Source organism: Ursus americanus, chromosome 1, assembly GCF_024610735.1.
Source record: "Ursus americanus isolate L20-20 chromosome 1, mUrsAme1.1.p, whole genome shotgun sequence".
Lineage (NCBI taxonomy): Eukaryota > Metazoa > Chordata > Mammalia > Carnivora > Ursidae > Ursus > Ursus americanus.
The window spans coordinates 80,493,349-80,517,704 of NC_142127.1; the positions used below are offsets into that span (position 1 = coordinate 80,493,349).

Genomic DNA, 24,356 nt, shown 5'->3' on the forward strand with positions numbered 1-24,356 from the left:
AATCAAAGCAGTATGAGACACTCTGAAAGTTGTCACAATAATTTTTCTAATTGACTCTTGAAAGAATAGATACATGGAAAGTACTGCTTTCATTTAGGGTCTAAAAGCCTCTGAGGGAGTGAGTTGTTGATTTAAATGATTAACCAAAGCTTAACATATTCAGAACTTTGGGTTGAACAGACAAGATGTTGGTTTTCTTCCTGGTTGCTAACCTGGTCAATCATTGAAAGGACAAGCACTAATAAAAGTTTTAAAAGATGATTTTGACTCTTATATGCTCTCATGTTTTATTAAACTTTTAAAAAGTCCTCCAACTGTTTGACTTCAGCCCAAGTCAAAGAGTTTCCTAGAGTCATTGCCTTTTAGATCTTTTTTTTCTTGTACAATTTTTTTATTGAGATATAATTCACATACCATAAAATCCACAATTCAGTGGATTTTGGTATATTCACAGAGTAGTGCAACCCTCACCACCATATAATTCCAGAACATTTTCATCTGCCCCAAAGGAAACTCTGGGCCATTAGCAGTCACTCCTCATTCTCTTGCTCTCCCCAGGAGCTGGTAACTGCTCAGCTATATTCTGTCTTTACAGGTTTGCCTATTTTGAACATTTCATTTAACAGAATAATAAAATATATATTCTTTTCTGTCTGGCTTCTTTCGGCATGATGTTTCCAAGGTTCACCCACATTGTAGCATGTGTCAGTACTTTGCTCCTTTTATGGCCAAATAATATCCCATTGTCTGGATATACACAATTTTGTTAATCTGTTCATCAGTTGATGAACATTGGGTTACTTCTACTCTTTGGCTATCATGAGTAATGCTGCTTTGAACATTTGTGTACAAGTTTTATGTGGACACAAGTTTCCAATTCTCTTGGGTATATTCTAGGAGAGGAACTAACTGCTGGTTCATATGGTAACTCTGTTTAGCTTTTTGAGGGAACACCGAACTGTTTTCCAAAGTGGCTGGACCACTACATTCCTACCAGTAATGTATGAGAGCTCTAGTTTCTCCACATATCCTTGCCAACATTTCTTACTGTCCCGTAGTACCTTTTTATAATAAGGTTTTTCCCCCATTCTGAGTAGAAATTATCAGGGCTTATGAAGAAATTACCCCAATGATGGCAGAATTCAGTGCCTAGACCGTAATCAACTAAGACACTTTCCCAGTGAAAAAGCAGAAATGAAATGGCCCTTCTGAGCGCTCACCTGCTGCAGATCAGCGAGGGAATACAGGTGGATCTGTTGAAGGAGGTATTCTCTGGGGAAAATTCTGAAAACAAGGACAGAAACACAAATCAACTGCAGTGCTGCCACAAAACAAGTTTTGTCTCTTTCAAGATCCCTTTCCTCTGCCTCCTTCTCTTTCCACCGAGAATCTTCCTCCCAGCACTGAGAAACCTGTTAACAACACCCTTTTTATTCAGATACTAAGATGAAAGTAAAAGTTTGATCTTTGACTTTTTTTTTAAATTCCTAAATGAGTTTATTTCAGGACAAAAAGGAGTAATGCTTTTTTTTTTTTTTTAAATTGAAGTGTAGTTGACATAATATTCTGTTTCAAGTATTCAACAAAGTGAACAGTTATATACATTATGAGTGATCATCGCGATAAATCTACCATCTATCATAAAAAGTTGTTGTATATTAACTATATTCCCTATGCTGTACACTGTATCGCTGTTTATTTCATAAGTAGAAGTTTGTATCTTTTAATCCCCTTTCCCTCTATTATCCCTCACCCCACACCACTCCCCTTTGTCAACCACCATATTATTCTCTGTATCTACAAGTCTGTTTCTGTTTTATTTTGCCTTTTTAGATTCCATATATAAATGAAATCATAAGGTATTTGTCGTTCTCTGTCTTATTTCACTTAGTATTATACCCTCTAGGTCCATCCATGTTGTTGCAAATGGTTTCATTATTTTTTATGGCTGGGTAATATTCCATTGTGTGTCTATACTACCTCTTCTTTATCCATTCATCTACCGATAGACATTTAGGTTGCTTCCCTATCTTGGCTATTGTAAATAATGCTGCAATGAATATAAGGGTGCATATTGTTTTCAAATGATTTTTTTTTTCCTGTGGATAAGTACCCAGAAGTGGAATTGCTGGATGGTATGTTTTTAGTTTTATTTTTAATTTTTTTAGGAACCTCCATACTGTGTTCCATGGTGACTGCAGCAAATTACGTTCTCTTTTCCCCACATCCTTAGCAACACTTGTTGTCTTTTTGATACTAACCATTCTGACAGGTGTGAGTGATATCTCATTGTGGTTTTGATTTACATTTCCCTGATGATTAGTGATGCCAAGCATCTTTTCATGTGTCTGTTGGCCCTCTTTGGAGAAACGTCTTCAGATCCTTTGCCTATTTTTTAAATTGGTTTGTTTTTATATTGAATTGTGAGTTCTTTATATATTTTGGATATTAACCCCCTTATCATTTATGTCATTTGCAAATATCATTCAGCAGGTTACCATTCCATTTTGTTGATGGTTTTCTTCACTGTGCAAAAGCTTTTTAGTCTAATAGTCCCATTTAGTTTGTTTTTGCTTTTGTTGCTCTTGCCTGAGGAGACAGATCCAAAGAAATATTGCTAACACCAATGTCTAAGAACCTACTGCCTATGTTTTCTTCTAGGAGTTCCACGGTTTTAGGTTTTACACTGAAGTCTTTACTCTATTTTGAATTTATTATGTATTTGATGTAAGAAAATGGCCCAGTTTCATTCTTTTCCATGCAGTTGTCCAGTTTTCCCAACACCATTTATTGAAGAGATTGTCTTTTCCTCATTGTATGTTCTTGCCTCCTTTGTTGAACATTAACTGAACATACAAGCATGGGTTTATTTCTGGACTTTTTTATTCTGTTCCATTAATTAATGTGTCTGGCTTTGTGCCACTGCCATAGTATTTCTGATCACACTAGCTTTGTAATATAGTGGGAGATCAGGGTGTGATACCTTCAGCTTTGTTCTTCCTTCTCAAGATTGCTTTGGCTCTTCAGGGTCTTTTGTAGTTCCATACAAATTTTAGGATTATTTGCTCTAGTTTTGTGAAAAATGCCATTGGTATTTTCATAGGGATTCTGCTGAATCTGTAGATCATAGCTAGTAGATTTGGATAATATGGACATTTTAACAATATTCTTCCAGTCCCTGGTATGTCCGTCCATTTATTTGTATCATCTTCAATTTCTTTCATCAGTGTTTTACAGTTTTTAATGTATAGGTCTTTCATTTCCTCAATTAAATTTATTCCTAGGTATTTTATTCTCCTTGTTGCAAGTCTAAATGCGACTGTTTTCCTAATTTCTCTTTCTGTAGTTTTATTAGTGTATAAAAATCCAAGAGATTTCTGTGTATTAATTTTGTATCCTGCAACAGTACTGAATTCATTTATTAGTTCGAATAGTTTTTTAGTGGAGTCGTTAGGGTTTTCCATATATAGTGTCATGTTATTTGCAAATGGTCACAGTTTTATTACTCTTTTCCAATTTGGATGTCTTTTATTTCTTTTTCTTAAACGACTGTTGTAGCTAGGACTTCCGATACTATGTTGAATAAAAGTGGTGAGAGTGGGCATCTTTGTTTTGTGCCTGATCTTAGAGGAAAAGATTTTAGCTTTTCATCATTGAGTATGATGTTAGTTGTGGGTTTATCATATATGGCCTTTATTATGTTGAGTTATGTTCCCTCAATACCCACTTTGCTGTGTTTTTTATCGTAAGTAGATGTTTAATTTTGTCATGCTTTTTCTGCATCTATTGAGATGATATTATATAATTTTTACCCTTCTTTCTGTTAATGTGGTATATCAAGTTGATTGAGTTTGTCAATATTGAACCATCCTTGCATTCCTGGAATAAATCCCACTTGATCACTGCAAATGATCCTTTCAATGTTGCATTATTGAATTTGGTTTGCTAATATTTTGTTGAGGATATTTGCATGTATGTTCATAAGCAATATTGTCCTGTAATTTTCTCTCTTTTTTTTGGCAATATCTTTGGTTTTGGTATTAGGGTAATGCCGGCCTCACAGAGTGCATTTGGAAGTGTTCCTTCTCTTCTGTTTTTTGGAATAATTTGAGAAGGATAGGTGTTAACTCTTCTTTAATGTTTGGTAGAATTCACCTATAAAGCCATCTGGTACTGGACTTTCATTTGTTGGGAGTTTTTTGATTACTGATTCAATTTCGTTATTAGTAATTGGTCTGTTCAGATTTTCTATTTCTTCTTGATTCAGTCTTGAAAGACTGAGTGTGTCTAGCAATTTATCCTGACCTTTGATTCTAATGTAATCCAAGGTGATATGAGTACATGTAGTGGCCCAGGCCTGAGGACCAGAGCATCAGGTTTCTTGCATTAGCTGTGTTCCTCACAAGCTGTGTCATCTCAGGCAAGTCTTAAACCCATCTAGCTTCAGCTTCTTCACTCTTTAATAAAGATGAATGAATACAATGTCTTAAATATCTTTCCAGTTCTGTGCCTAAATTAATACATTTTGGAGTTGAGAAAATTGATTGGTGTGGCATCCCGTGTGTCTTTGTCTAGAGTCTTCTATGGCTTTCATTAATGGGGACAATGGTGCTGAATATCACGTTAATGAACTATCCTCTTACATATACAGTGACGAATTTTAGGACATAGATACAGATGGGAATAATGGGATGAAATATTTCACACTGGGATTCTCTGACAAAGTCTAATATCTTTACCTGCTGTCAGTTCACAGCATCTGGATGACAGTGAATAAGAAACAACAATGGATTATGGGCAAGCAGATAGATACCAAAGTGCTGATGGTCAGAACCCCCTCCCCCCAACACACATACATTACCCAAACAAAACTCATGGTGCTTGCTAGCATTTTTTCTGTCTTATGTGATAATATGCAATCTTTTTGTACCCTAAAGGGAAGAAACAACCAATTTATGCAATTAACATTTATGACTGTCTACTCTATACCAAGCACTGTGCCAGACACTAGGTAGATAATTATGAATAAGATAGTCCCTGTACTGAGTTCAAGGAGCATTAAGCCAACTGAGGAAAAGATATATAAACTGATAATTGAGAATGATAAGTTATGCACACGATACATACTTTTAGAATGGACTAGCATGTGGGATCCCAACCCTGGCTGTCTATTAAAATCACTTGGGGTGGCTCAGTTGGTTAAGTGTCTGCCTTCGGCTGAGGTCATGATCCTAGAGTCCTGGGATCAAGCCCCACATCGGGCTCCCTGCTCAGCAGGGAGTCTGCTTGTCCCTCTCCCTCTGCCCCTGCTAGTGTTCTCTCTCTTGCTCACTCTCTCTCAAATAAATAAATAAAATCTTAAAATAAAAAAATAAAATCACTTGGGGGAGCTTTTAGAAAACAACAGGGCATAAGCATGGGTTGAAAACAGAAATCAATGTTAAACAAAACAAAAACTCTCTTGGTGATTAGTGCAGCCAAGGTTTAGAACCACTGACCTAATATCTAGCCCACAGGGAGATTCACTTAAGTATACATTATTGGACAAATCCTAGTGGCTAACTCATTCATCCTTCCATTCACCTTTCTATCCATCCAATACTGATCAAGCATACCTATGTGCCAGTCCCTATAGTAAGCCACTGAAGAAAGGGCATTGAACCTATTAAAGTCCTCTCCCCATGGAGGCCTAGGGAAGGCATATGCTAGTATGGAGTTCTCCTGGGAAGTATGATAGTTCTGAAGAATGCTGAAAAGCCCTGTTTCATCCATGGAAATGAGAATAGACAGAGTGGCAAGGCCCTTATATTCTGGGAAATACAGTACAGTACCTGAGGCTGGGCTCCCTTCAACTCCTATGCTTCAGGACCGCACCTGTGGCAGGAAGCAGGTGCACGTTCCAAGCCCAGCTGGGCAGGCTGTAGAGCAAATGCCTACTCTTCCAAGTGAGAATAAGCTTCTTTACCACAGAGAGGCTCCCTGTGACCACTTCCATTTTCAAAACACACATATAAGACAGAGATGATCAAGAAATCTACTCCTCATGGCACCCTACAGTATTAAGCATCAAAACTAGTAAGAGGAGCCCTCTGTGGGCTGGGCACTTGACACACATCATTTCATTTAATTCTCACAACTGCCCTGCATGTTAAGTACAACCTCCATTTTACATAAGAAAAAACTGATGCTCAGAGGCAAAGACTAATTTGCCCAAAGCCGCAAAGTTTGGGATTCAAGGCCAGGACTTCCTGACTCCAAAGGCCTGTATTCCTTCTACTTTCTTGAAGGTGGGAGTAGAGGAAGGAGGGAGGCAGGTTGGCCACCTAATTTAGCTATACAGTGCATGTCTCTTCCAGGTAGATGTTTATTAGTGTTTAGGCCAGTAGCAATATATAGAGCCACTGGTGCTTTTGGAAGCAGGAAAGTGACACTGAAACACTTTGTCATGCCCACTTTCTGAAGGCAGTAGAGAAGGTGGACAGACTGCAGGCAGGGATAGCCCTGATAGGTATTTGCGAGTCTATTCTAGGGTAACCACAGGAGGATGGTGAAAAGGGGGGAATAGATAATACAAGAGATCTTTTGGAAGAAGAACTGACAATGTTTAAAATTGGTGAAAGAGGGGATGCCTGGGTGACTCAGTCAGTTAAGCAGATGCCTTTGGCTAAGGTCACCATCCCAGGGTTCTGGGATCAAGTCCCACGTGGGCCTCCTTGCTCAGCAGGGAGCCTGCTTTTCCCTCTGCCTTGCTGCTCCCCCCTGCTTGTGCACACACTCTCTCTCTCTCTGACAAATAAAATCTTAAAAAATTGGTGAAAGAGGAGAAAGGAATCAAAGGTGACTAACGTATCTAGCTTGGGTGACAGGATGGTTATGTCACTGGCCCACACAGGGCAGGCTGTCAGGGAATGGGTTTAAGAACTGAGTTTCGTAAGTGCTGACTATGAAGTGCTTGTAGGAGGGACAGGAAGTTTGGACCTTGGAAATACGGGACAGAGAGATGTGGAATACTCAGGGGGCATTTCTGACATCAACACAGAGGTGACGGTTAAAGCTGTGGAAATGGATGAGATGGCGGACAGAGATTCTTTGTTGTTAATTGTTTACCTGTGCTGCCTGGAATTATCTAAAGTATACACTTCGGTGTTCTGCAATTTTTCTCCTGCTTGAAAAATTCTGTTTTCAAAATAACCAGGATGTTCACATGTACTTACGTTTCTAACATTTCCTCTATTTGTGAAATGTTTGTACCCTCATACCCTTCACTTGGTCACCTCTAATGTTAACATCTTACACAACCCACAGTGCATTGACCAAAAACTCAGACATGAATCATTATGTAAATTATAGACTTTATTCAAATTTCACCAATTGTTTTACTAATGTCCTTTTTTCTACTCAAGGATCCAATCTGGAATGCAACATTGCATTTATGTATTGTATATAGTTATATATATATATATATATATATATATATATATATGTAAAATTTAAGTATTTGCAAGAAATTGAGTTTGTGCAGAACATATGTGCAGAATAGGAAACCTAGGAGAGTCTTAGAGTGGGGCATCTAGGGTAGCGATGTAGATAATCTAATATGGGGACACAGGACATTTGAGCATGGTTCAGTGGAAGGAATAATGTTCCAACAACAATTGCTTAATAATGAAATCCCTTAAAGTACAACGGAAGCAGTGTGGCAGAAGGGCTAAGAAATGGAGACAGACTGAATCAAGTAAGTAGGCTGGAAAATCATTTCAAGATTAGCTTCTGCCTCTTCTGCTGGTTTGTTCAAACGTAGGTCAGCTGGACACTGGGAGAAGGAAAGCAACTGAAATGGACTGCAGCAAGAATAAAGCAGGTAGTGTTCTCTCAGGGCCTTGCCACTTAGTTCTTTCTGCTCTAAAATCCTAAAACCTCTATCACAGAGTACACAGGATATAAAAAATAAATATAAATTTACAAATCAAATCATACTGGTATACTCTTACTGGAGTACTACAGCAAGCCAGTTAGCTATCCAGTTAACATTTACTGAGTGGGTAAAATGAGCCAGGTGTTGTGCCAAGTGCTAGAGATAGACGAGTGTGTCAGTGACCACGGTTCACGAGCAACACAGAGAATTTCCAGAGTCTCCTTACTAGGCTGGGTCCTTCCTGCTTCCAAACACTGTTCATTAATTAACTCCTCTTTTCACAATAACTCACCAACTTTGAGCATGGCCTGCTAACATTATCTATGTATTTATTTAATTTTTCTGTGTGTACATAAATTTCCCATGTTTGCTTCCTCTCCCCCAGGAAGCACCTTATCTAGGGTCTCCTCTCTACCACTAGTCTGTGTCTACCTCTATAATTTACATGAGGTCAGTCATAACAGACACAAAGAACTAGAAAATGCAATATATGTAGAAAAGAGAAAGGAACTTGAGCTTAGTGTGTCTGGAGAAGATGTGTCCAGGAGATATGGTGGTGGCCATAAAATCCATGGGCTTTTAAGACTGGATAATGCCAATCAGCTTTCCTTTCCCCTGAGGATGGAAACTGTAGCACAGAAGCATTGAAAGTCAAATATGACAAGAAATTTCCTGAGAGGGAAGACTAAAATGTATCTCTTATAGTGATGCTTTTTAATGTAAATCAAAAGAGAATATTTTTTTGCAGCTCTTTAGAGGTAGGGACACACTCTTCTCCTTAGAGGAGGTAAGGGTTTTGGAGGCAGGGCCAGAGGACTTCAGGCTTGCTTCCCACCGTGGGTTTGCTCCTCTTCCCCAGTGCCTGCCATCTTCAAGGCAGACGGAGTTTGCAAGACACTCTCCGAGTATCTCCTTTAGGCAGGCAGACCATCCACAGGGGAAGCACAGGGTCAGTAACATAAAAGCCAAGCCCAGGAAAACACCTGCAACTTCTCATCTGGGTGACGCCAAGGGCGTCCCTGCTGCAGTTTAGATGTACAAGTTGGCGCATACGACCAAGCTCTTTAGGGAATGGAAGGAACGAGCAGGAACTCCCAGGGGCGGGTCCCCTTACACTCTGAGTAGTCAGAGGGGTTGTGGAGAATCTGCAAGCGCAGTGTGTGCTCAGGGAGCGTCAAATTGCCTCAGGCCGAGCTGAAGGGGCAGGACGGGACCCCACAGGGGATGCAGAGTAGAATTCACAGCCACTTCAGGGACTGCTGAGGGAGCCATTCATGTCTGAGAGGCAAAGCTTAGCATCCCTTAAGATAGTCACGTCAGCATTCATTTTACTATTAATGTATTCAATAAAGAATGATCTGCATTTTGTCAGAAAACACAACTTGTGATCATCGTATTTCCCAATGAATTTAATGCAAATGAAATCCAACCTTACAACCTCTGTGGCTTGTCACTGTGGTAAAAATCCTAAAATCAGAACCTAAGACCTGCATATATTTCATTGCAATAAACAGACGCTGGGTCCATAATATGTGACAGGCATTGTGCCGGGCCCTGGAGCTTTGGAGAAGACATGGTTTTTGAACATCAAAGACTATGCAGACAAGTGGGATCAACAGGCAAGTAGGCAAACAGTTCCAGTTCACAGTGCGGAGTGCTGAGATCCGCAGACACACGGGTAGAGATGAGGGCGGCCCGCAGAGCGCCTGGTCAGGAAGGGCCTCGAGAACTGCCCCCGAAGTAATCTGAAGAGGTGGGACGAGGGGTATTCTGGGGAGAGGGAGCAGCGTGCGTGAGAGCACAGATGCTAGTGAGCACTGCGCTTTCAGGGCACCGGCGGTATCGGCGGTGCGCACGCGTACACGCGGTGAGGGGGAATCTGCAAGGGGTGAGCTCAGGAAGGCAACATGCAGCCAGACGTGACAGCTCCTGAATACCTTGCTAGGCATCTATCACAGAAGAGACGGGGTGCTGCAGAAGTGTGGAGAATAACATGGGTAGATCTGTGACTTCAAAAGAACAATGAAAGCAGAAGGAGATGGGGGAAGAGACAGAGGGATGGATCACATTTTTGGTAAATTAAGTGAGAAATGATGAGGGCCTGAAGAGAACTTATTAAATGGTTACCCTGGGGTTGTAGAGAGTGGGCCTACCAGGAGATAGATTTCTGTAGCAGAATCCACAGGTGATGAGGACTAAGGAAGTGAAGGCCAGGAAGGAGCTCGGGATCATTTGGTTTCCACCCAGGTCAGTAGGAAAATGGCAGTTCCATTTACTGGCAGAGGGAATAAGGAAGAGGAATTGTCTCAGGGGAACAGGGAGTTCAGCGGGCGCAGAGGATTGGAGCTGTCTGTAGAGTGTCCAGGTAGAGTTGTCCGTGAGTCCAGGCAGGAGATCTCTGTGCCCTTAGCCTACAGGTGTTAAGCAAAGCCATAAGAATGAGTCCTAGCCCGGGACAACACACATTAGAAAATGAGAAAAGACTGGACCCTGGCAGAACAGTATTATTTAGGAAGTAGATGCAGGAAGACTGGGAAGGAGCAGTTAATAGGAGGGAGAAAAAGCAGAAGAGCCAGCATCAGTGAAGCCAAGGAAGGAGAGAATTTCAAGAAGGAAAAAGAGGGTCAGTGGCATCCAAGGCAGTGGAGAGGTCAAATAATACGAGTAAAGCTGTCACAAAGCCTGAAACGTTTCTGCTGGATTTGGCAAACAGGAATCATTAGTGACCTTGGACAGGATAATTTCAGGGGAGGAAGAGGGACACCAGACTGCAGAGGGCTGGAGGACCATGGATTACTCTTTAAAGAAGTTACCCTTAAAGGAGAGAAATTGGCCCATGGCTAAAAAAGGATATAGGACTAAGAGAGGATTTTTTTTTTTTAAATAAGAACATGTATTATTTTAAATAAAACTTTGTAATTGTTAACATAATATAATATTAGTTTCAGGTGTATGACAAAGTGATTCAACCTTACATACATCACAAAATAAACACCGTAAGTCTAGTCACCCTACACAGGTATTACAATATTGACTGTATTCCCTATACTGCACTTTCCATCTCTGTGACTTCTTTATAACTGGAAGTCTGTACCTCTTAATCCTCTTCACCTATTTCACCCATCCTTTACCCACCTCCTCTCTAGCAACCAATTTATTATTTGGGTCTGTTTCATTTTTTTGTTTAATCATGTTTTGTTTCTTAGATTCTACATATAAGTGAAATCCTATCACACTTGTCTTTCTCCAACTTACTTCACTTAGCACACCACCCTCTACATCCACCCATGTAGTCACAAATGGCAAGATTTCATTTTTGAAGTCAGGTTATGGCTGAATAATATTCCATTGTGTATATCTATATATCACAGTTGCTTTATCCATTCATCCACTGATAGACATGTAGGTTGTTTCCATATCTTGGCTACTGTAAATAATGCTGCAGTGACCATTGGGGTACATATATCTTTTTGTATTAGTATTTTCATTTTCTTTAGATAAATCCCCAAAGCGGAATTGACGGATCATATGGTTTTTGTTCTATTTCTAATTTTTGGAGTAAACTGTATACTGTTTTCCATAGTGGTTGCACCAAGTACGTCCCCACCAACAGTGCATAAAGGATCCCTTCTTTCCCACATCTTCACTAACACATCATTTCTTTAATTGATACTAGCCATTTTGAAGGGCGAGCCATCATCTTACCATGGCTTAGGTTTGCATTTCCCTGATGATTAGTGATGTTGAGTATCTTTTCCTGTGCCTGTGTGGTATCTGTGTATCTTTTTTGAAAAAAAAAAGTTTATTTTAGGTCCTTTGTCCATTTTTTAATCATGTTCATTTTTTTAATACTAATGATTTTTTAAAATACATTTTGAATATTAATCCCTTATTGGTTATATCATTTGTAAGTATCTTCTCCCATTCAGTAGATTACCTTTTCATTTTATTGATGGTTTTCTTGTTGGGCAAAAGCTTTTTGTTTGATATTGTCCTAATTGTTTATTTTTGCTTTTGTTGTCTTTGCCTGAGGAAACATCCAAAAAAATTGCTAAGACTGCTGCCCCAAAATTTACTGCGTATGTTTTCTTCTAGGAGTTTTATGATTTCAGGTCTTACATTTAAGTCTTTAATTCATTTAATTTACTTTTGTTTATGTAAGGTGTAAGGTGGTCCAGTTTTCCTGGCACCATTCTTTTCCCTATTGTATATTCGTCTTTGTTTTAGATTAATTGACCATGTAAATGGATTCATTTCTGGGCTCTGTATTCTGTTTTATTGATCTCTGTGTTTGTGCAGTACCATCCTGTTTTGATTACTATAGCTTTATAATATAGTTTGAAATCAGGAGGCATGATACCTCCAGGTTGTTTTTGCTATTCAAGGTCCTCCGTGGTTCCATGCATATTTTAGGTTTACTTGTTCTAGTTCTGTGAAAAATGCTATTGGTATCTTGATAGGGGTTGCACTGAATCTGTAGATTGCTTTGGGTAGTATGGACATTTTAACAATATTCTTTCAAACCATGAACATGGTATATTCTTCTATTTATTTGTGTCATCTTCAATTTTTTTCATTGAGGTTTTTCACCTTGGTTAAATTTATCCCTAGCTATTTTACTTTTCTTGATATATTTGTAAATGGGACTGTTTACCTAATTTCTCTTTCTGATCGTTGGTGTATAAACACTGCAGCGGATTTCTGGATACTAATTTGGTACCCTGCAACGACACCAAATTCATTCTAACAGTTTTTAAAAAAATATTTGAGAGAGAGAGAGCATGCATGCACGAGCAGGGGGAGGGGCAGAGAAAGAGGGAGAGAAGCAGGCTCCACACTAAGTATGGAGCCTGATATGGGGCTTGATCCCAGGAACCCCAGATCACAACCTGAGCTGAGATCAAGGGTCAGACACTCACTGACTAAGCTACTCAGCACCCCTATTCTTTTTTTTTTTTTTTTAATAATGATTTTTTATTATATTATGTTAGTCACCATACAGTACATCCCCGGTTTCCGATGTAAGGCTCGATGATTCATTAGTTGTGTATAACACCCAGTGCACCATGCAATACGTGCCCTCCTTACTACCCATCACCGGTCTATCCCATTCCCCCACCCCCCTCCCCTCTGTAGCCCTCAGTTTGTTTCTCATAGTCCATAGTCTCTCATGTTTCATTCCCCCTTCTGATTACCCCCCCCTTTCTTTATCCCTTTCTTCCCCTACTGATCATTCTAGTTCTTATGTTCCATAGATGAGAGAAATCATATGATAGTTGTCTTTCTCTGCTTGACTTATTTCACTAAGCCTTATCTCCTCCAGTGCCGTCCATGTTGTAGCAAATGTTGAGAACTCATTCTTTCTGATTTCAGCACCCCTATTCTAACAGTTTTTTAGTGGAGTCTTTAGGGTCTTATATCAGTAAACAGTTTTATGTCCTCTTTTCCAATCTGGATACCTTTTATTTCTTTTTTCTTGTGTGACTGCTGTAACTGAAACTTCTAATACAAAACTGAATAAAAGTGGTGAGAGTGGACATCTTTGTCTTGTGCCCGATCATAAAGGAAAAGCTTTCAGCTTTTCACCATTCAGCATGATGTTAGCTGTGGGTTTGTTATATATGGCCTTTATTATGTTGAAGTATGTTCCCTCTATACCCACTTTGAGAGTTTTTCTCATAAATGGATGAATTTTGTCCAATGCTTTTTCTGCACCTATTGAGATGACCATATGATTTTTACCTTTGTTTTGGTCAATGTGCTGTATCAGGTTGAGTTTGTGGATATTAAACCATCCTTGTATCCCAAGAATAAATCCCATTTGATCCTTTTAACGTGTTGTTGGCTTTGGTTTGTTAATATTTCACTGAAGATTTTTTAAAAATTTATTTGAGAGAGAATGAGTGTGAGAGAGATCACAAAGGGAGAGGGGGAAGCAGACTTGCCATTGAGCAGGAAGCCAATGTGGGGCTCAATCCCAGGATCCCGAGACCATGACCTGAGCTGAAGGCAGACACCCAACCAACTGAGCCACCCAGGCACCCCTTCACTTAAGATTTTTCTTTATCAGAGCTATTGATCTGTAAATCTTTTTTTGGGGGGGGGGGTTATGTCTAGGGGAAGGGGCAACGGGAAAGACAGAGTCTCAAGCACACCCTGTTGAGCATGGAGCCCAGTTTGGGGCTCAATCCCATGAACGTGAGATCATGACCTGAGCCAAAACCAAGAGTCAGATGCCCAACCAACTGTGCCACCCAGATGCCCCTAGTCATGTACTTATTGCCATTTTGTTAACTGTTTTCTAGTTGGTTTTGTAGCTGTTCTCTGTTCTTCCTTCTCTTGCTCTCTCCCCTTAAGATTTGATGACTTTCTTTAATGCTATATTTGGATTCTTTTATCTTTGTTTTTGTGTGTCTATTACAGGATTTTGGTTTGTAGTCACCATGAATTTCATATATAACACCCTATGTATATTGCAGTCTATTTTAAGTTGCTCATCACTTAAGTTTGAACACATTATAAAAACACTACATTCCTACCACATCCCCATGTTTTATATACCTGATCTATTTTGCATCTTTTTACTTTGTGTATCCCTTAACTAATTGTATATATAGTTGATATTACCACTTTTGTCTTTTGCCCTTTATACTAACTTTATAAGTGGTCGACCCACTACGTTAACTATATATTTGCTTTTACTAGTGAGATTTTCCTTCATAGTTTTCTTCTAGTTATGGCCTTTTCTTTTCCACTTAAAGAAGTCTCTAACATTTCTTGTGAGACTGTTTTAGTGGTGATAAACTCCTTAAACTTCTGTTTGTTGGGAAAAATTTTTTTAAAGATTTATTTGTCAAAGAGAGAGAGTGAGCATAAGCAGGGGGAGAGGCAGGCAGAGGGAGAAGCAGGCTCCCAGCAGAGCAGGGAGCCTGATGCAGGACTCGATCCCAGGACCCTGGGATCATGACCTGAGCTGAAGGTAGACGCTTAACTGAGTGAGCCACCTAGGCGTCCCTGGAAAACTTTTTATTTCTCCTTCAATTCTGAATGATAAACTTGCTGGGTAGACTATTCTTGGTTGTAGCTTTTTTCTTTTCAGTCTATATGCCTGAATATATAGTATCAGTCCTTCTGGCTTGCAAAGTTCCTGCTGAAAAATCATCTGATAGTTTTATGGGTACTCCCTTGTATGTAACTAGTTGTTTTTCTCTTGTTGCTTTTAAGATTCTCTTTAATTTTTGACAATTGTAATTATTATATGTCTTTGTGTGGCTCTCTTTGGGTTCATTTTGTTTAGGGCTTTTTGTGCTTCCTAGACCTGAATGTCTGTTTTTTTGCCCAAGTTAGAGAGGTATCAATTAGTACTTCTTCAAATAAGTTTTCTGCCTCAAAAAGATTCTTAAAGTTGGGAGAGATTAAGGCACATTTATATGCTAAAATGAAGGTGCTAATATAGGAGAAGCTAAGATACAAAAGTAGGGATAACTGACAGAGCCTGGCCCTGGATTGAATGGCTTCAGGTTTCTACTAAAATGTTATATAAGTGGTAATCACTAATTTCTCCAATGTTCCCTCTAAAAGTCAACATTGGGAACCAAAAGCTACAAACTACCTGAAAGTAATCTAATTTAGCAATCCTCTGGTAAACAGGATCTTTGCTGCAGAAGGGTGCTGCCTTTTGCTTCCTGACAAGGCTGCTGTGTTTAGGGTTTTCTGTGATTAAGTGACCTTACTGCACTGCAGGGCTACTGACCATCAGATCTGACAGCATTTCTCCAGCAAGCTAACAATAAGATAGCCCTGCTCATGCCAGTGCAAGTTCATCTGGTCAGTCCTGACATCAGAGCCAAAGAATAAATTTATTGCGTTAAGGAGAGTCAACTCTACACTCACCCATCAAGGGGAACTACATTACCGGCAGGTAGCACTATCAAATTCTCAGATACCAAAGAACAATGAAGAAACCTGCTAAAGAATCTTGGAAATCAGTAGCACAGTCGTTTCTAATGCCAAAGTTTTCTATTTTACCAAGAAGGTAACTTAGGCTTCATTTATAGATTGCTCGAATGAGAAAGGTGAGAAAGATGAAAATTAAAAAAGGAAAAAGGCATATATGATTCAGAGTCCTTATGCAGCTGGTACTTGGGGTTAGAAATGCAGAGATAATTGCCTATGAAATCAAAGGCAATAGTCTTTACAAAAAGGTAGGGGTCCTCATTCCATTTTGTACTTAGGACACGGAGTCAAAAAAATCTAGACTCGTTTAACCCAACTAATTTCTGAGGACTTCAATTCAGTTCCTGCCAAGCTCTGATGCTCATGAGAAAAGAGGGACTAGGTCAGACTTTGTAAGCAGACACTTTGCAGGATTTTGAAAGATTTAATAATATCACCATTTCCCTGAAGCTCAGAAGCTCAGTTCTTGGAGGTGCACAACTGGCATTTAAAAACCCAATGATTAAAATGTGAAAAAGTTTATAATGGAAATATGTTAGCACATGTAAGAGATAGGTTTTAAAGAAAAGACCCATCTACACTACACACCCCACCACCACCAAAGGAAAACCTCCAATTCTGAATCTAAGTCATAATTGTCTAAACAAAGAATATGGATAGAAGTGCATAAAGAATAATTTAAAAAAGAAAACCATTTATTCATGTAGTATTACTGTGTTTTCCAAGAATATGTGCTCTAGGTGGGGTAATTTGTACTGAGTTGAGAGGCTTGCAGTAGCACCCACACTGAAATCAGTAAAAAGCGCTGTGAAGCATCCCCAGGGAGATGCAATTTGGTGTTCTTGATACGAGCTACAAACTCTTCCTGAAATGGTTACATTAGGCTGAATGTGGACAGGAATCATATGTCTAGCCATGCTCCCAGCTAATGGAAAAACAATTTTAAATCAAAGGCAGATATTTCGATAGCAACCCATGTGGAAGAAACACGCTTCGATCATTTCTCTAGATACCTCATTTTGCTAATCTCATTGGCTGAAAAAGTAGCAAGATTGCATCAGACATTATATCTTGGCAAATAGTTATGGGAAATAAGGGGCTCTTTTACCTGCTCATTCAAAAATTGTGCTTAAGTTTCTTAGTAACAATCTAAAGCCTGGAGTAGGAATACTTGGGAAGTAATTTTGGTGGTGATTATTCTGGGGTCTGATTATAAAAGTGACACACTGTATCACAGTTATAGATGCTAGCTGCCAAGTCTCACAGTATTTTTTAACAGTTCCAAGAACATAACATTTATCTAACTGCACTGATTCTTTTTTGTTGTCCCTTAGAAAATGATTTTAGATAATTTCATTTCCTCTCAGAATACAATCACTTTTTAACTTTCTGAAGGATTTCAGTAAATAAAAAGCTATATGTATTTTATAATAAAGTTAATACATAATTTGCCAGAATTCTTTTCACAGTTTATTAATCTGTTTAGTTTTGAATGATACTGTCTTTTGCAGACAGTCTGTAGCTCCATCTTAGAGTGTTGATATTGGTATATGATTTGCTAAATAAGATCGCTGAAGAAAATGAAGGAAGGGGGAGGAGGTTAGATGACTTGAAAACCTTAGAAGTTCTATAAGTCACCCAAGGGAAAGGGAATTCTTAAAGTAGAATGAGAACAGTTGCTTTCAAGTGTTTTAGTAGTTTGAAGTCCTGATAGATTCATAATTTATTGAGACGAAACCCCAACTGCAGCTAATGACACTTTGAATCAGCTAACTTGAAAAACAAAGCCACAAAATCTGGCTAATATTAAATCTTACAAAGAATAAAGAGCCATATTCATTTACTGAACCTAAGTGTTATCTGCACATTTAGAGTTCTGCTAATGCTTATTTTTCTAAAATTCAACATAAACTGGTGTTTGTTGGCTAATAATTGTACAATTAGATCTCAAATTTTGGTTATAATATAGTCCTCACATGCAGGACAGAGACATGCCAAGTCATGTCTGTGTAGACTGTGTTTTAAGAACTAGGCTGCCCATAAGTTAGCCTCCTAAATTATGCATATTCAACTCCCAACAGCATGCAATCTTTTCTCTTTGTAACAGATAACCCCTAGACCTAATATGCCTGATTTGGTGTGGGGGGGAGTGTGTAGGGGAAGAGGAAGTGTTGCTATGAAATGATCTCTCTTAGCTTATTATTAGTTCATGCATGCATTTGGGTACACTAAATGGCATAAAAAGATGTTCACAGTGTACCAAGTGCAATGATTGGTTAAAAGTAGTATGTACAGTATGAAACCATTTTAATGGGGAAAAAAATAATCTGCAGAGGAAAAAGTCTGAAATGATATGTACCAAAGTGGTAAGATAATAGATGGCTTTCTTATTTTTGTTTTCTATAATGACTGGTATTTTTTTGTAATAAGAAAAAAATAAGTTTCACCAAATTAAGTGGGTGGAATCTTGGTAACACTATTTTATTCATTTAGCTAATTTGTTCAGCAAATACTGATTAGCTCTCACTCTACATCAGGTATGGGTCTAGGCCCTGGGGATATAGCAGTGAACAAAACAGATAAAAAGCCATGACCTTTTGTAGCTTAGATCTGGTGGGGAAAGCAGGCCACTGGATACGGCTGCAGAGATTGAGCAAGCACAACCTCCGTATCCATGCCCAACGGCCCAAGAGATGGGGACAGACAAAATACCATGTTATATGGCAATCAGCAAGAAAGAAGACAGGAAGTGTGTGGGGGGAGGGGGAGTCAAGGAGACTTCATTAAGGTGAGGGTTGTGTAAAGACCTAAAAGAGGTAAGGAAGCAACCCTGCAGTTATCTGGGGAAAGGAAAAATAAGGATAGAAACTCACACAGGATCCTGCTCAAAGACCCGGTGTGACCAGAACAGAGGAATGAGGGGACAGGTAGTGGGAGATGAGGACAAAGAGGTAACTGGGGAGGAGACCGTACATGGCCTTGGCTTTTACCCGGAGTGAGAGGTGATGCTATTCCTTCGGCTGAGGGGTGGCATCATCTAACCTACACATCAGCTCTAGCTGTAGTTTCAGAACAGACGGAAGGGGGAGATCAGTCACTGCACTAGCGCAGCAGAGAGACGACCGTGGCGGGGACCTGGGTGGTAGCAGTGGAGGTGGTGACAAGTGGATGTATTTTGAAGGTGAAGCCAGCAGGATTTGCTGAGGGACCGGATGTGGACATGAGAGAAAGGTGTGTTCGGCGTGAACAGCAGGATGGCGAGAGGAACAGGTGCCCGTCAGCTAGACAGGGAGGTCTGCAGCAGGCATAGTTCACAACAGCAGTGGGGGCAGGAAGATTAGTTCCGTTCTGGGCATATGAAGTTTACGATGCTGGCGAATGGCCAAAGGACATTTCAACCTTTGTACTTAGCCTCCCCTCAACTCTCTAGAAAGACAGTTTCTTTTTTGTAATAAGGTAACAAAGGAAGGGGTGGGAAGAGAATCTTGGTAATCAGGTGACGTGGATAGGAACTGGTCGAGGAGCTGAGCAAGCTGCTACATTTGGTGGTGCCAGTCTGATGGGATACACACCCATACACTCGTGTTTTTTCCTGGTACTTACCTGGATATATAATGTTAATAAAAATGAGAATCTTTATGATAGAAATTGCTCACTTTTCAGTAAAGCTGATATTTCAGTGAGAACTAATGCTGAATATAATCATAATTTCGAGGACAATGTGAGGCCAAAGACGGGAAAAGGTGGCTTAAAAGGTAGCAGAATCACGTCTGGTATTCTCTTGATACTCCCAAGTGGAGGTACTAAGCAAGTAAAACCAAATGTTCCCCAACATAATTCTGCCCTAAGCAACTGGGAGAATAGGCATCAGATTCCCTATTGGCCTCAACTAGTGTTGGAGAGAATCTAGTTTTAAATTTATATCACAATAGGAACTTTGGATTCACCAGGTACCCAAGTCCCCAAATCACATTTTGATGCTAGAGAATGGGAAATACTCAGATATCCACATTAATTTCTAGAATGTCTTTCCCTGGAATGAACTAGGTATATTTAGAAGGAAATATAGGACTTAAATTTCTGAAAAGCTAGTCCAAATAGCTGGTGTCAGTCTGAAGATGTTTTCAGCAGTCTGAGGTAAAATGAGGAAAAGAGAATAGAACGAATCTTAAAATCTATTTTACTTTTTAAATTATTTTTTAAAGTTTTTATTTGTCAGGGAGACAGTGAGCGAGCAAAGCAGGGGGAACAGCAGAGGGAGAGAGAGAAGCAGACTCCCTTTTGAGTAGAGACCCTGATTTGGGGCTTGATCCCAGGGCCCTGAGATCATGACCTGAGCTGAAGGCAGATGCTTAATCGACTGAGCCACCCAGGTGTCCCAGATATCTCCATATTCCTGTTTTAAATTTACATGTCTGTGAAATGGGAAGATCTGGTAAATGCTGACCCAGGGAAAATGTACTCATTAACGCTAAGCCAGTTGTCATGCCTGCTCTCCTAGGCAGACTGAGCAACTGTGAGCATAGGAGAGCCTGTGTCAGCAACCCCACCTTTCCCCTCATGGGACATCACCGTCGGCCACCTCCCTGCCTTTCTTCCCACTCTTCCACATGACCTCAATCAAGGCTTTAGGAGAATTAGAAATGGTTCCTCTTTAGAGTCTAGAGACCTCTGGCCATCACCACCACCAATAGCAAATGTGCTGGGGAAAGTTGCAGTGATCTGGTTCTGCGCGGGGACTCTGCTGCTAACCAGCTTTGTCACCTCAGGCAAGTCACGTAGCATCTCAGAGTCACAGCTCTTTCTCTTTCTAAATACCATCTGTTTCCCATCTAAAAGGACTGCTGTAAAAAACAAATAACATATTTATGGGAAAGCGCTTTTTAATTGATAAAACTGTAATTATCTTACATGGGTACCACCTTAAATAAATGAAATGGGCTGGGGAGGAGAAAACAGGGCTGCAACGTATTCTCCACTGAATGACCCTGGGTTTTGGGAGAAGAGGAGCAGGAGAGACTATGCAGAGTGGAGCATCCAGGATCTAAGGCTGACTGCTGCTAGCCGGGAAGGAGGGGAGGCTCAGAGCTTCTGATTTCCTCAGCGACACCAGGGAGCTTCACTGTGTACACGTGAAAACTGGTTATTTAAATGTTAGCAACTATGTCACAACTTTAAAAGCCAGGGAGACCATTCCTGAAAGGCCAAACAACACATGTCTGAGGGCTGAATTTGGCCCTGAGGTGCCCGTTGGTGACATGTGATTTACACACACATCCTCCTGTTCCTGCTGTTCAGCGGGATATATAGGGCTGAGACCCCCTACCAGTTCTTCTCAGTGTCCCCCCCAAAGACTTCCCTATGGCTGCTGATGTGGCTGTGTCCACACAGTGCTAAGGTCTGCCAGAGAGTTCTTCACGTACCTTCATGTGTGGACACTGTAAATAACTCTTCTCATGAAAAGTTAACTGGGCCTTGAACCAGTCCAACAGGGTCACCATCTGGGAGTCCTCAGAAACAGTGAATTGTCAGCACTGTAAACATTTTAGACTTCATGGAAGACACTGACTTTTTCTAAACTAATCATCCCTGCCAGTCAAGATGTGCAGTATGGGTTCAAGAACAAGGCATTCATTTAGCAACAATAACAAGAATACTGAGGATGAAGACCGGGCGGTCATCATAATGAAAGGCCTAAAAGCAAACTGTGACTTCCCTAATAAGGCGACGACCAAAGTTCCCTCTCTGGCGGGGGAGCACCAATACGATTAATCAGTCTGTTTTCAGTTTTCTCACGACAGCAATATTAACAGTTTGCTTTATTCTGTTTATATGGTGCTGACAGGTCTTCAGCATGTTGGGCCTACTAGCTGGAGATTAATGGCTACTCCTATACGGAGGTAAAAACCAGGCAAGGAGAGAATGCCTTTCACAACTAGATAAGAACTGGCTTCTCCTGCTCTCTTTTGTTCCCCTGCTGCACATCAACTCTCTTTTAATTTCTATCAAGGTTATGTAAGATTAGTTGTATCCGGTAGGTTCTTATGTTTAAATTCCACTTTAAATGTTCTGTCCCCAAGTGAAACAGAAACAAAGGGAACCTGAAATATTACTTCTGGATAAGTTTATCATCTCTCTTATCAAGGGTACAGTTGACTAATTTTGTTTTTTAAAACGTCAGAGTCCTTCTAAAGGTAAAAGATAGGTAAGAGATGGCCTCTGGTGACAGGAATTTTAGTACATTCGATGCGTAGTGGTTCCCCTTTGCACCTATGGTTATTTAGTGCACACTTTAAGAGGCAGAAATGATATGAAGTACGGCCCACCTGCAAAAAGTACAGGCATCCCAGAAAATCTTAGACCTGTTGCACTAAATAGTCCTATTTCAAAATAAAAAGATTTGAAATAACTCGAGACCAGCCCCCTGTAAGTACTGCTTGTTACTGTATACTTTTCTCTGTGCCAGGGTGGGAAGACATGGTAAGCCCAAATGTTATTTTAACAGCATATAAGTATAGAGAAACTAAGATAACAAATTTTTTTAAAAAAATCAATGTGCTCCTCTAGGGTTCTGTAGGAATCTCATTCTTTGGTCTTAGGGAACCTTCTGCTCCACCCATTTTTATGCAACAACTGCACGAATAAGTATGCATCGCATACCCAGGAACCTCAGGCCCTGTGGCCAGGGTGAGTTCTCCAGCCCACGTCCTCTGGCTCCTCTCCTGACATAGGAACAGAAGGGGACTGACTCCAGTAGACAGGGCATCAGGGGCGGCTTTTAAGTGGAGACTTCTGACAAAGATTTTTAAAGCCAGAGCTAAGAACATTCTAGGACAGTAAAGCAGTATTAATAATAGTATGTATTGAGTGCTTACTATGTATAAGCACTATTGTACACACTTCAGTTGTAAAAAAACAATTTAATTCCCACGACAGAATGCATTAAAGAAGTGAAATCGTGTTTTAAGTACAAGATATTTGACAATAGACCAATATACTGGACTAGATCTGCACATATCTAGAATTCCATGCTTGTACTTAATAATTTGCCTGACACTAAGGTTCAGTGGGAAAGGGAAGAAACCGACGTGAGGCTAGTCTGAAAGATACTGCAATAGTCCTGAGACTCCAAGCCAGGGTGGTACACTGGAAGTGAAAAGGAGAGGAAAGATTTGAGACTTATGCCCAAAACACAACGAACTAAATTTTTTTTGACTGCTTTGATTTTTTAGTTCATCTATTCATTCATTCAGGAATTGTTGTTTCTTATATTTTTTTTATTATGTTAGTCACCATACAGTACATCCCTGGTTTTTGAGGTAAAGTTCGATGATTCATTAGTTGTGCATAACACCCAGTGCACCATGCAGTATGTGCCCTCCTTACTACCCATCACCAGCCTATTCCATTACCCCCCCCCCGGAAGCCCTCAGTTTGTTATTTTTGAGGGTTGCAGATGGGTCAGACATTGTGCTCAAGGACATGTAACGAAGAAATAAAATCCCAAGATTGACTCCTTCTCAAAATTGGGCTACCAGCCATTATTCAGGGGTCTTAAGTGACACCACAGCAGACATTCGTCCATCCCTCCCTCCTTCCTTCCTTCCATCCTTCCTTTCAAAACTTACTGAGTGCCTACCTTGTGCCAGGAATTGCACTACATAATGGTCATGAACAAGTGAGGAAAGAAAAATTAAGGGAAAGAAAAAAAGACTGCTGTCTTCATTTTCATAGCCCTAGGAGTGCCTTCTTTCTAGAATTTCCATTCCTTTCTGGTGGTCTGGCCATAAGGTATACGACATGGTGGTAAACCACCAGACTGCAGGAACAGCAAAGGTATTCTTAGTCATCCAAATGAAGAGAGGACCTATTTACTTTCTAAATGTATGCCCTGATGTGGCACATTTATCCAAAGTAAAACACTGTATCAGAAAGGTATCTAGGGGCGCCTGCCTTTGGCTCGGCTGTGATATCAGGGTCCTGGAATTGAGCCCTGCGGTGGGCTCCCTGCCCAGCAAGGAATGGGCTTCTCCTTCTGCCTCTCCACCTGGCTTGTGCTCACTCTCTCTTGCTCTCTCTCTCAAATGAATGAATAAAATCTAAAAAAAAAAAAAAAAAAAAAAAAAAAAAAAGTACCATGATTCCATGTGTAGATTTTAATACTGTCTAGAGGTACAGGCACAAGAAAAACTAGCTCTGAGCAAAGCCAGAAGTGAACAGAACATACTTTGAACCTTAAAAATCTTGTATCTAGTTTAGTTGGTAAATTAGAGACATATAATCCTATGGCCTTTTAAATCCTGATCTTTTAAAATTAAGATTTGCCTAGGGGCGCCTGGGTGGCGCAGCGGTTAAGCGTCTGCCTTCGGCTCAGGGCGTGACCCCAGCATTATGGGATCGGGCCCCACGTCAGGCTCCTCCGCTAGGAGCCTGCTTCTTCCTCTCCCACTCCCCCTGCTTGTGTTCCCTCTCTCGCTGGCTGTCT

General features: G+C 40.2%; 1 protein-coding gene across 4 annotated transcripts in view; it reads right to left on the reverse strand.

The window, feature by feature from the left end:
* PLEKHM3 (pleckstrin homology domain containing M3) overlaps positions 1-24,356 on the reverse strand; it is a 177,683-nt gene that overhangs the window by 75,119 nt on the left and 78,208 nt on the right. For all 4 annotated transcript variants that reach the window (XM_087863017.1, XM_045806607.2, XM_087863020.1 and 1 more), the window contains exon 6: positions 1,221-1,284. In XM_087863017.1, coding sequence (XP_087719143.1) covers positions 1,221-1,284 — 64 coding nt within the window. The remainder of the gene's footprint in view (positions 1-1,220; positions 1,285-24,356) is intronic.